This window comes from Haemaphysalis longicornis, unplaced genomic scaffold (genome assembly GCF_048455015.1).
Source record: "Haemaphysalis longicornis isolate Haplotype H1 unplaced genomic scaffold, Haemaphysalis longicornis Haplotype H1 scaffold_4, whole genome shotgun sequence".
Taxonomy (NCBI): domain Eukaryota; kingdom Metazoa; phylum Arthropoda; class Arachnida; order Ixodida; family Ixodidae; genus Haemaphysalis; species Haemaphysalis longicornis.
In genome coordinates this window covers 99,831,162-99,844,992 of record NW_027526361.1, presented here as the reverse complement: position 1 = coordinate 99,844,992, position 13,831 = coordinate 99,831,162, and the positions used below count along the sequence as shown (strand labels likewise).

The 13,831-nt window shown below is 45.9% G+C and overlaps 1 protein-coding gene across 1 annotated transcript in view; it reads right to left on the bottom strand.

Annotated features, from left to right (window-relative positions):
* Positions 1-4,092: 4,092 nt before the first annotated feature.
* LOC144179161 (synaptic vesicle glycoprotein 2C-like) overlaps positions 4,093-13,831 on the bottom strand; it is a 283,464-nt gene continuing 273,725 nt past the window's right edge. The window contains exons 13-14 of the mRNA XM_077707402.1: positions 10,182-10,341; positions 4,093-8,252 (exon numbers count right to left, since the gene is read on the bottom strand). Coding sequence (XP_077563528.1) covers positions 8,072-8,252; positions 10,182-10,341 — 341 coding nt within the window. The 3' untranslated portion in view covers positions 4,093-8,071. The remainder of the gene's footprint in view (positions 8,253-10,181; positions 10,342-13,831) is intronic.

Sequence of the window (13,831 nt, the reverse complement as noted above, 5' to 3'; positions counted from 1 at the left end):
TTTCTGAATGTGTATACATATATATATATATATATATATATATATATATATATATATATATATATATATATATATATATATATATAGATACGGGACGAGGGACTCGGTAAATATACATATCAAGGTTGCAGTCGTCATTGCCAGTGCTATTCGGCTTTTTTCGAAATATTTAATAGGGCCGAATTACGTGTGCTTGTCACGTTTCTTTCGCTTATTTATCAATGAATCAAAGAAACGTGACAAGCACACGTAATTCGGCCCTATTAAATATTTCGAAAAAAGCCGAATAGCACTGGCAATGACGACTGCAACCTTGATATATATATATATATATATATATATCTATATATCTCTCTATATATCTATATCTCTCTCTCTCTCTCTCTCTCTATATATATATATATATATATATATATATATATATATATATATATATATATATATATATATATATACAGAGAGAGAGAGAGAGAGAGAGAGAGAGAGAGAGAGAGAGAGAGCATAAACCATTAATGTGGCAAATGGTGCTGCTTGAGCACTCGGTGGGAGGAGTGGCGCAGTTTTGAGCGGTAACCTTGGGCCTTGGCTCTAGCCCTGGGACGGGTGACCAGGGAGCTTTGGACATCGTGGTGGGAGTCGGTCAGCAGGCCTTCTTACTGTCCTGGAGGAGGGTTGGGATCGGGGTGGGAGATGGGATGCTTTGACGGGCCCACACCGGGTTGTACGTGCTACTAGAAGAGCGGCAGAAGAAATAAGTGAGGGGCTATAAGTAGGTGTTTGTAAACTTCCATAAATTTGCATCAAGCGCAGTGTCGCACGACGCGCGATTTAAAACTGTTTTCTAGCAAAGGAATAGTAGTTTTGACTGTTTCCAAGTCAGCGATAACGGCGCATCAAAACAACGTCCCGTATTCTGTTTTTTAATTGGCAATAAAATAGCAAAATATTGTTTTGCGTAAAAGTAACATAAGGGGGCAGTACAAGCCCCTCCATTAGAAAGAACCCAACGCATGGCAATTGTCTACACACCACGTAGTAAGCTGGTGTGTAACATTATAGAATTCAAGAGAAAAAAAAGGCTCTTTCATTGTGTTCATTACTGCGCTGATTGAGTTCAAGCTTGACGAACGAGTGAATGGGCGGCATCGGCACGCTTCGCCGTTATCAGGCATAGCGTTTGGCTGTCCTTACCACGTCATACAACCGATGGTCACTGACGTCTTTTTGTGTGATCACGCCATAAACTTGTATCATGGCAGCAGATGGTAGCGTGGCGGCAAAGGCGGCCGGTAAGGTGATAACGCAACAAAGCTTGCATTGAAGCAGAGAGCTCAACAATGTTACTAGAAGCGATTGAAATAAATAAATAGGTACGGTAAAAAAGGTTGTGTGATGTTCTTATGCTCCACACCCGCCTTTCGCTCGCTTTTGGATCAACGTTGCTTATTCGCCTTATGGTGTTGACGCCAATTTTAACCTAAAAATGTGTTTCTCTTGCTAACCTAAGCTGCTATCATACTTTTTATAATGCATGCCAAGTATTTCCATAGCTTGTATGCACAATATTTTATAGCGTGTTTGGGATCTTTATAAGCTAAACGTAAAATTAGTGTATGTCGTCATAGCTATACTTGTAGCACGTCACTGATTGATTACGTATTGCTTAAGCAAGACACATGGAGTATTCACTGTGAATTTATGCTGTTTAGTATAGGGCCCCACATGTCACCAATGCCCCCAAATCATCATGATGTGGTATATATGTCTTCTCAATGTCGTCGGGTGATCGCAGAGCTGCGCTGATTTTTCTCATTGTCGGATAAAACAATCGTCTGGCATTCCTCTTTGTAGCGTAAGCTACACTGGCCGCGGTTGAGCAGTTTCACGTGTGCCACGAAGGGCCATTCTGGGCAAGCACGAGGAGCATTGAATTGGTCTGGATCGAATCGGATTGGATTGAATTGGATTGGCTTGGATTGGATTGGCTTGGATTGGATTAAATTGGATTGTGTTGTATTGAAATCCAATCCAATTGGAGTACGGGTGTGAGAGAATCGGGTCTGCACATTCGCTGGTCTGCGCATTCCAGAAGAACGACGTCATAGCCGCGGCAGACGCACTGGCGCCGGCGCGTGCTTAGCTGTGCGCCTCTGTTGCGCAGTAGCCAGGTCTGACGCTGCGCCGGAGCCGCTTGATAGCCGTTTCGCGTGGCTCCTGGAGAGCCGTGCTGCGCATGCCTGTGACTAAACTGGACTGGACTGAACTGGATTGGATTGGATTAAACTGGATTAGAAATTGTTTTAGCAGCAGTAAGCATGATAATCAGCTAATCCTAGACAACCAGGAAACCTAAGAATAACCAGCTGAACTTTAGCTCTCGCTACGATGATGCTGATGATGCTCAGTGGCTTCCCCTTTGTAACGGGGTGGCGTTGCACAGCGGCCTATATCCTGGAATAGCCGAGCTAAGCCACTGCTAATTTTTTTGGCGGTGGAAGCGGGGAGGGGTGCTTCCATGGGGCAACATTACCGCCCCTAACAGGATTCACAACAGGTTTCCAGTAGGTAATGCAACGAGTACAAAAGATTCGCTCAACAATTAAGATGGCCTTTAAGGTGGAGGGGTCTCCAAAGAATCACAGATAATGATTATCATCATGACGACTGTGGTGGGGACGATGATGGCGATTACGATGCTGCTGCTGCTTAAAATGATGATGACGATGTGGTTCTGGAGAATGGAGTATTTTCTTTCGGCGCCTGAAATAAACAGTTTTTTCACAGAGGTCATACCTGGATTTTCAAACGGAATCCTTTTTCAAACGCCATTTATTTCAAGTGACAGCATTCTATCCGCTTCAAACATCCGAAATGTGAAATAACTGGCTTCTTATATTTTTTTAGTTATGGAAGAGCAACCGCATCATCTGTGTGGCAATCGAAATACACACGCAAGAGCCTCAACGTGCGATAGTAAACATCGTGAATGAAAGTATGGGATGGAAATGATTTTCTCCCCTTTACAGAAACAGCAAAACTCTAATGGTACTAGTTTGTCAGTAACAAGTTTTAATGAAGAAAAGAAACAAGGAGAATGGGGACATTTAGGGCGTATGTGCTGGCAAAATGACTCGGTCGCATTTAGCCTCGCGTTTTGAAACCCTCCAGCCGTTTTTTTCTGACCCATGGCTTGTCTAATTGTGCCAAGAACAGGGGAAGCTCAGCTGCTTCTTTTTCGGCAACGAAGTGGCCCGAGCCTCCCGTGACCAGCCCTCTTCCACAGCCCTGACCGTCTTAACAGGTTTCCAGAAGACGAAGCAGCAGGTATCCGCAGCAGGTATCCTGGAGGTATAAAGTAACGAATTTGTGTTGCCAAGAACGGATAAGAACAGAAGGGTCGGGTACGTTACCAAGGGCGGGCTGGAGAGCGGTCAACATGTTGATGTAAATTCTTTTTCTACCGCATACTCCCACACTACCGGTACGGGCACCAACATTACCGGCGCCCCACCCACACCTATCCAGAACTGGAGCTACAATATTCCGGCGACTACAAACGAACTCTTACCGCCACAATACTTTACTACACGCAATGTACCGCACCCTCTACCTCTACCCCGCCTCTTGCAAATGTTGCCGCCACCTTGGCACCATATACCATCTGGTATGGGGTGTCAACAAACCCCGTCCCTTACTCTCCATCCACAACGTTCATACGAGCAGTGGGTGGCACGGCTGACAAGCTCTGGTCTCGACTCCCAGCGTAGCCTGGTGGAGAGGGCCGCCCGGGTGGCCAGCGCAGACCAGGTTATTCCGGAATAGAGGGAACCTCCCCCCAGGCGGGTGCCCGGACATCAGCGCCTGAAGCTCGGCTAAATAAACTTTACTGTTAGCGCTGTTAGCTATATTGAGCCGTTGCAGCAGATAATAGCACGCCGGGTTATTTATACTTACCTGTATATTGATTATAACTGTGGATGACAGAGCCGCACTCCACCGTATTTGGACAATAGTTTGCAAACACGATTTCCGATTAGACGACAGTGTGTAGCCCTTCCAACAAGGGCAAGAAATCACACGTACTCGGTTGCGTCTGTCCTAAATAATATGCAGTCAGCCTTTCTTTAATACACTAACCATGTACATCGGGATATGTACGATCGTATGCAAGTATACACAATGCGCACGTGCACGAAACTTTTGATGTCAAGACCAAGTATAAGTGATGCTTTGATTTCATTTTTTCAACTCTCTTCCATTGCTTTACTCTGCAAAGACAATGCAATTCAGTCGTGTAAACTATAAATTACGTCAACAGTCACAAACATGGCACAGGACTCACTAAACACTACTCAACAACGTTTCCATTCCTTTTTATAGTTGTCACAGACTTGCAGGTTGGACAGGTGCACAGACAAAAACTGGTACGCCAGTGACGCCTACCTTTGTTGCTTGGTTGTTCACCAAACTAATTTTGTAGTAACTACATAGCTCCTCAGCACGGAAGCTAATTGTGAGTACGATAACAATTCAGCCGTTATTCACGCCTCCCCTCTACAATACCGCTTTGCCTCGTCAGAACAACACCCCAAACAACACGAGTACACTCGATGCATGAAAATATACACGTCTTATTTATGTACACATCCTTCAGAGGCAAGACATGCTCAAGCGACGAGGAGGTGTTACCTCGGGGCTTGTACGATTCCTTGGCTAGGTTGGACGACACGTTTTTTTCCTCTACTGAGCAACACACCTTATGCAACGTGACGCGAAACATTTTCTGTGGTCGATCTACTAGTATCTAAATTTTTGCAATGGAGTCTTATTTCGTCCACAGCCTCCACAGCTGCTGGAATGTTGCGATAGATTGTGCGGCAAGAAATTTTGTTAATTTGAATGACTCGAGAAAATGTTCCGAATCAAGCAACGTCCATTATACTTAATTGTTCTTTTTTATTTTCTCTACGTGGTAGAATGTTCAATAGCGCGAAGTCTGATATTTTATGCAAAACGGGCAACGCAATAAAACTGTTGTACATGCCGGTACAGCCAAGCTGGCACCTAATTTTATGTAGTGAAGCAGCTGTCAAGGAGACTAGACTTTTTCCCTTGCTTTGTGAGATCACTGAAGTGTTTAGCATACATGGCGTACAAAATTTAATGCAATAATTGTTCGCACTTTGCATCTCAGAGATACTTAAGCGTAGACACTGCAGCTGACTCCTTCTACGGAATTTGCAATTTGGCTCGAGTGGGTAAAAAACTATGCCCGCAGTTAGCCGGAGTACCTACAGTTAACACGAAAAGTTTCCTTCTACACCTGAAGATACTGCAAGTGCACGTTGAAATGGAATGTAGTCATCCTCATGGCTCCATTGCAATGACAAAAGTCATTTCTAGACTACCTTTTTGCTTTTAAAAGAGTTGAAGCTAATAAAGGTCAAAATTCCTTCTTCAAACTCATCAGCTACGGTACACAAGTACTCGCACGACATGTCGTGTTGCTCGAGTACCAGAAAATGTAAAACTAGATCACCTTGACCTTCTCAGTTTTTGCGAAAGGTGACACCAACATTGCAAGTGCTGCTAAACTATAACGATATGGTGTAGGACAAAAATAATCATCGCTTTGCAGTGGCTCACGGGTTCACACCATAGTGCTAGTCTCACGCATAAACAACAGCTCCCAACAGCTTTCATGTTCAATACCATTGCAATCTTCTGAAGCACGATATTGCTTTACCCATAAAGGTTGTCGCAAACGCCGAGATAACGTTCTAAGAAAACGAGTTTGTCTGGGCTGCACTTTGCTCTTAATCAGTCCGGCCTGGACTCTTTACGACACGAGGCTGTTCACTCGACGAGAATGAAGCATTTATGCGGCACTTGGCCTGAGTAACAATATTTGTAGGCCCGAGCTTTCCTTGCTGTCCCAACCAACTTGGTGAATTTGGTATAAGCCATTGATGAATTCAATAGAATTTTTTTTCGTCTTAGGAGCATGAGATCGAAGGGATGTACACACTTCATGAAGCAAAACCTTCTTCCTGCAAGTGTTATTAACTGCCATGGTAAAAAACCATGGTATACGTACTGAAACGTGTATGCATATATGCATACTTTTTCAGGGGTGTGGTCGTTAAAATCCCGTGCAAATCACACTATTACGTATGGCGGCTGTACATGAAAACTCACTGCAAAACTGTTGATGCCGATTTTTAGTCCCACAGCAGGCACACACAACACACACCACGTTTTGGAGCAACAAGACAAGGTTCAGACTGTCGTCACTACGTCAGACTGCCGTCAGACTGTCATACATGTACGTCAGACTGTCGTACATGTACGTCACTATGATATGTAAATTCATCCGTAGATATGTGGTTGCCCTTCACATGAACGCTTTGTGTGCCAGTTGAAGTGCTGGAATCGCCATTTGACTATTGCCCCAGGTTGTTCACGTTGCAACGATAATTCACTACGCCACAAAGTACGCCATAGTAACGCCATGTCTTTAGTGTCTACGGTAATCATAACTCGCTTGAATTGCATCCTCCACACGTTATGCATTTAATATTCCGCATGAGTGGGCGTTGCCGTACAGAGCGGGATATCTTGCGCGATATCGTCACGTATCATGACGTCTCAAGCTTCATCTCCGACAGCACAGTCTTCTGGCCTGTTTTGAATGCCAGTGTGGACATCCCACGGTTGCCGGAGCATCCGTGGAGCTCAAGCAAGCGCCCACTGCGTTAATCGGTCATAGGCGCACGTGGCACGCCTAGCCGCGTAATCGTGTAGATCAAGGGCCGCCCCGTTGACTCTTTGGGGGCGTCTGTCTGCCTACCATCGAAACCCTTATGGAGCTGGGTTGTACTGAATACGATTGACGTGCGTTTTCTCTAGCCACTGAAACACGTACGTAACATTTCGTTCTTGCATTAATTCACAAAATGTCAAGAAAATATATCTTTCTGCATAAGTACATTATGATCTAAGCTCACCCTTATTTGTCTTTCTGACACGTTTCATGCAATGAGATAGCATATTTTTTTGGTGAGAATAAAGAAACCTTGGCCAGCCAGATTTAATGTCTCATCTACGAGTATTTTATAGTAAAATTCGATGCTTTTGAGCCTCCTGCTATGTTCCTTGCGTCACGCAGATGTAGCGACATTTCAAACAGTTGACAAAAATAGTAACGCATGTATCGAAATCAACGAAAACATACGCACGCAGGCGCCATGAAGGAAAAAAAAAGAGCTCCTTTTTTGCTGGAAATTTCCGAACAAATTTCAGTTAAACACACCAGATGGGAGATTCGAAGCTGCCTGAACAGGCGGCGCTTTCCTCATCGCTCCCAAAGAAGCCATAAATGTCGACCACGTCCCAGCAGACAGTGTGCATTTATCCCATGTAGTCCGTCAGAGCACACGCACCACTAGATTCGGACTGGATCCTGGACGCGGCTCCGAAGAGTGTGACACGGGAAGGCGTCTTGCCTTTCAGTTCAATCTGTCGATCACAGGTTAGCTTGTGAATGTATCCTTCGCGCGCACTTCATCGTGCTACGCTTCCAGCAAACAACAATCTGAGCTACTTAAGACCCCCACTGCATGCGGTGGAACGACGTCGTGTTCTCCGATTTTTCACTCCTGGTGTGGCGGCCGGGTCGTCGTGGCAGCGAAGTCCGCTATTTCTCCAAAGTGCTGCAGGCATCCCGCCTCTGCACAAGCGAAGCGGGGCGCTAGCCGACGTTTACAGGAAGCCCGCGAGGAGGCAAAGAAGGGAACATCAACGGATCCTCTGCTGCTCAGTAAATGAATCGGCATGACGCGCTGTAGCCCTTGCGAGAAGCACGGCGGCACCTTAGGTTGCTTAGCGTCTTCAGCTTCTCTTTACCAACCCGCCTTTCCGGCGGCGGAATGGCGGGCGTACGGAACGTCGTGTGGTCTTGTCGGCGACGCAGTACGTCAACCGCGATGGGCCGAGTGGCGATGGCGAGCGCGGCGTGGGAGCCGGCGTTGTGGGTACTTTGACTTCTCATCGTGGTGACTCGGTGCGTTGCTCACATGAGCACGTCCCGCGTTTCGGGCAGGCGCAGCGAGGCCAGGCAGCCGACCAGCAGCACGGCCGCCGTGGTCAGAATGGGCACCGAGCGGCTCAGGCTGATGAAGTAGCCGAAGGTGGCGCTGGCCAGCAGTGCCGCGAGACGGCTCGCCGCGCTCAGGAAGCCGTACGCCGTACTCCTGCAGTGAACGAAGACCGGCAAAAGAATTGTCACCTTTTTAAAAAAAAAAAAGTTGAGAGAAGCGCGGCACGTTTTTAACATCAAAAGTGCGTCGAAACCTTCCCTGGAAGTGCGTTAAATCTACCGTCAAACCTTGAAAGAGCCAAATCGCAAACGAAAAACGAACCTATGCGACGATTTCTAGCAAACTAAGTAAAGGCGTCTACGAACGATGTAAATGTATACCGCTGCGTGGTTTATGAGATAAAGGTATACTATTGTATGCCTGCTTCATGATCGATGGTTGTGTTGTCTTATCTATAGCAGTTCCTTTTTCGCGATTTTTATGTAACAGTTTTTGACAGAATGGAAGCCCGGTTTTACGCACGCGCCGTGTGTCCAAACATTTTATTAGAGCTTTTCGGTCGACCAACCGGTCTATGAGGAAATGCGCTAGCTTTTTGTCAGCACGCCATCGGAACAACGAAGAAAGCTTTCGCTTTAAAAAAAAAGTATAATTTTTGCCGCGGCTTCAAGGAGCTCAACGGACGTAAAAGAGTGACGTCCGAAAGACATGTCATGCGAAATGGCATTTGAAGCAAGCAAAAAAAAAAAAAGACGTTATATATTTTCATCTTATACAAACAAGAGTGTCTTTTAGAAAGGTTGTGTTTGCAAGTGAAAAATTCTTACACGGCCGGAGGGAGCGCGGATGTGAGTGTGCTTAGGGTGCCTTTATGCCCGCGTGCTCCTTTAAGTGTGCTCTGGCTATTCAAGAACTGCTAGCTCATGCTACAAAGATTGAAAGTATGTGCCAAAGTTGTTATACCCCACAGAAAAAGTCTAGAATACAAAAACAAGCGCGCAGATATTTATTGTAATACTGGAGTGCGAAGGCCTACATAATTTAGCAAATACTCAATGCTGTTCCTGCACTTGCCGTCGCGCTCATGTATGCTGCCAATAGTACGATCTGAGTTCCTTTCTACACACAGGTTACAAACGCGTTTATATGGTACAAATAGCGCCTCAATACAAAAAGTCCATAGGACCCATGAAACGTGTCAACATCGGAATTTGGAAGACTGGCACATCACCAAATCGCCCTGAAAACCAATGTGATCAGTGTAGCAGAGCGGTAAGTTGCTACATAGGGCGCGTAGTGTGTTTACTTTATACCAAGATTTAAAATCAACAAATTAACGCTTCCTAACTGGCCTGTATAAAGTGCATGCTTTAGGCCCGCATGCTTTGACATCTAATTTATCGGCTGATGACCATGAGTGACAGCCGTCCATGCGGACTTCGGGCCCTGATCCACTATACATATTATCATCATAAGGCAACTTTATTAAATGCTTTTGGGAATTAATACAACAAGTATTTGGACCGATAGCCAAAGTCTGTTCGGAACGGTGCCTCTGAGAGAGAAATGTGGAGGTTTTATAAAGAGCAATTTTGCCAAAAAGGAGCATTCTTGTCTCAGCACTCGAGCTAGAAAAATCCCGGAGAGATGTGGAATCTCGTCCGAGCTAGAACACTTGTAGTTTTGCGGATGCGTACAGGGAAACAAGGCGTATCCTGCAGCGGGAACAATGTCCCAGCCAATGTCGCTTAATAAGTGGTTTGTGTGCATTCGGAGCAAACAGATAGCCTCGGAGTTTGATGCTTGGAGCGGGAGCTTGGATTTCGAAAATTGTTTTGTTATCTAATGCGAATAGTCGTATAAAGCCTTAGGTTCTTTTCATCGTATCAACCACGTCCCGAATCCAGCATTTCGGCCACCCTCTCCGAGAACTCAGTCATCATCGAGCCTCCTGCAAAATCAACCGGATTATAGACAATTAGGCGCCTGCAGCCACTGGACCACCGGGGAAACGAACGACTGCACACCTTTGCTGCCCACAGTTCACCGCAGTGCAAATATGAGTGGGTAGAGCTTACAAACCTGAGAGTCGTGGGATATGATTCTGTCGTGGTCACGTCCACGGCGTTCCAGGCGGAAATGGAGACGAAGTTGAAGATGGCTTGGAATGTGATCACCGACGACCTCGTCACTGAGAGCCAGACAAGCGTGATGCTTGCGCTTGCGAGGAACAGCGATATTCCTGCAGGAAAGGGGAAGCAGAAGTATTCACAGGTTAATAAGTAACTGCCATGCTGAAGGGGTACAGTGCAAACAGACGAATGACAGAGGGCAACACTCCGCCCTCACGTTCGGAACCTGTGCCTCGAACATATTCGCTATCGCCTCGAACGCCGCACTCTACCGGCGCCTCACAACAATAAAGTTGATCAATCAAGAAGCCGCCTGCTACCGCCACCTTGGACCCCGGCCAGAGAGTGCTAGAAGTTTACACTACCCTGGCGATCAGCTGGTAAAAAGGGCCCGCAAGGCAGTGACTGCCCAGGTGCTTCTAAACAGAGAAGCACCTTAGTCATGTGTTCAAAATCAACTAACTATGGCTCCCAATAAAGTTTACACGTCCTTCTCCTTGGGGCACTTAAGTCTGCTCATGCGCTTCGAAATGAAAAATTTGGCGATAATTATTAATAACATCTTTATAGCTACATCGTATTTGCATGTTTCTTTCTTGTGATTCTTTGTCTTTTCTCACGAATTACTTCGGTCGGCTTCTTTTATACCACCCTGTGCTTGAGTCTATTTCTACCCTTTCGTTTCTTCGTCTTGCGGCGCAAATTCACGCCAGCAAGCAGTCTGGCACACGCCACAGCTTCCTTAGAATCGGGGTTCTACGCGACTGCTGTCCACTTGTTCTGCTCCCGCGCCATCGCGTGTCACGCGGCTCGCGCTATTCTATGGCGTTTGCTTTAGCGTCATGGTTATGCGAATTTAGTAAGGCGGGCACATTGGCTTCTCGAAGCTCCAGATTCCCGGTCAATTCCTCAAGTGGGTATGTGACACGAGGAAGGAACAACAACGACAACTATTTTTGTCCTACGATGGCAACGTGAGGTGATAGCAGGATACGGGATTTTCAAAGGATTTTTGCCACCTTCATTTGGTGTTCGCGTAGTCAGTCTATGCGTCGCGATAATGTTTTCCTTCCGGTTGTGCGAGGGGGACTTGGGCTTGTTCACCTTTTTTTTGGCAGCTTGGTTCTCGTTTATTCTATTTTGGAGCTGTTCAACATCCGTTTTTGAAAGCTGCACTGCAATACGCCTTGCCCATTTTCTCCCTGATATGGTTTTGTCTTCGGTGTCTGTGGAAGCAGTCTGGAGGGAACGGGGTTTTCTCAAAGAACTGGTCGACACGGACCGCTTTTTACTGGCTCGGTTTAGCCTGGAGTGCATATTTAATGCTACACGTCAGTCTATTTCCAATGCCCTGGTTTCTAGGATTTTTCGCATTCCTTTACATCGTGTTTTGTACCTCCAGTGTCCATACCAGGACGTACTCAATAGAGCGTGTCAAATGTGTGTTCCACCCGGTGTTAAAACATTTTTTCTTTAAATTACACAATAGGACGCTCCCTGTTTTAACTTCGATGAAAGACCGGGGCCTGTTTATAGCTCGGTCGACAGATTGCCGCTTGTGCTTAAGACCATCAAGAATTGATCACTGTTTTGTAAATTGCAGGGATCGATGCTGTCTTTTTCTGGGACATTTTGCAGTGAACACTCAGAAACGATTTCGATATCACGCCTTTCTTAATCTAATTTTTGCCATTCAGCTGTCCTGGTGAGCCACCCTATGATATGTCTGTTGTGATTGGTCTGTACAGTTTGTGGCGGTCTCGTGTATGTGACAGGCATGCCGAGTTACCTAGATGAACAAATTAGGATTTCTGAGAAACCATGCCATTTGTACATAGTGTGTATATTTCGCATGACCAACCAACCCTAAATGAACAAATTCGGATTTCTGAGAAACCGTGCCGTTTGTACATAGTGTGTATAATTCGCATGACCAACCAACCCTAAATGAACAAATTCGGATTTCTGAGAAACCGTGCCGTTTGTACATAGTGTGTATAATTCGCATGACCAACCACCTGACTGGTTCCCTCTTTTGAACGCTTGTGTGTGTGTTGGCCTGAACTTTATGTATTTGTGCTTGTCCTAACTTCAGTGAATTTTCTTGTTTGCTTGACTGTGTAGTAAACTTGTACTATCGTTATGTGAGTGTATTCTCCCATGCAGTAAAGAAAAAAAAAGAGATAACACAGGGGTAGAGCGATGGAGGGAGGAGAAGAAAGAGGAGGAAAAAACGTGTTTCCAAAGCAGTCAGCCCTGTGCTGCTACTGTGCACACCCTGGTTGAAATCCCATTGGAACGGACATGTGTTTTTTATTTACTCTTAAAACCCGCGGGTATTTTCTTGGCCGGGCAACAACGCTGGTTTTTGCAGATAAGGCACGTAAGGCTTTCACCTTAAAAACTGAAGCTAAACATGCTTCCCGGTAATGTACGGTTTTCTACTTTTGTGGGTTTAACGCGCCGAAGCTACACCTGAGCTTTGAGAACTACCGTAGTGGACGGGTCCAGATTAACTGTGACCCCCTGAAGTTTGCAGATATATATATATATATATATATATATATATATATATATATATATATATATATATATATATATATATATATATATATATATATATATATATATATATAACAGTAATAAGGGTTGGCAGTCTTGAGGCCATAGGAAGCTTAAGAGGGTTCACCGCTGGTTGACCACTCTCGACATGTCGTAGACACTCGAGTCACGGCGCGGGGTAGTCCGAGTAGTCCGAGTGGCGCTTGCTACCACCCCCAAGCACAGGAAAAAATTACATTGACATAAATACCCTAGAAAGCGGGGGGAAAGTCGCCCCGCGGGTAGCGTAGTGGTTATCGCACCAGACCGGTATTCTGGAGGTCGTGGGTTCGGATCCCACCTCGCGGGCATTTTTTCTCCGCTTTCTTTCTTTCTTTCTTTCCAAATTCTTTATCTGTTTCAATGACCTACCACAACCTCCCCTTTGCTTTCCGAGGTTTTCTATGTATATGTATATATATATATATATATATATATATATATATATATATATATATATATATATATATATATATATATATATATATATATATATATATATATATATTGTGGTACCGGGGTTCTTGCACCCGGCCACGGTTCCCAAGAAAGGACACTGAGCCCCCTCGAACACACCTTTACTTGGAGTCCCGCTACGCCAAGGTACACCGCTCAGCCGATCCGGCTGCACACACGTCGCCCAGCCGAGTCCGCCATGTCCTATCCTCGCTCCTCCCGCGCCACCTCCTTATCCTCAGCCGGCACATGTCCATCCCGTGGGATTGTCCCCCGCCACTATTGCCAGATTACCACTCTCTCCCCCCCTCCGAAGAAAAGGCCGACGCTGGCTGCCCTCGGCTGCAGTCGTCGGCACTCTCGAGGGACTCCCACGGCTCAGCCCGGATGGCAGTAGACCGGTGCCACAGGTGGCCTCCTAAGACCCGGGGGTCCTTGCAGAAGGTCCAAACGTGGCAAGGTCCTGTCCGCGGGCCTTGCTCCGGGGGGTGGTGTCCGGCGCAGTCGTCAGCAGCTGTCCGCCTCGAGCTCCTGCTTCATCTT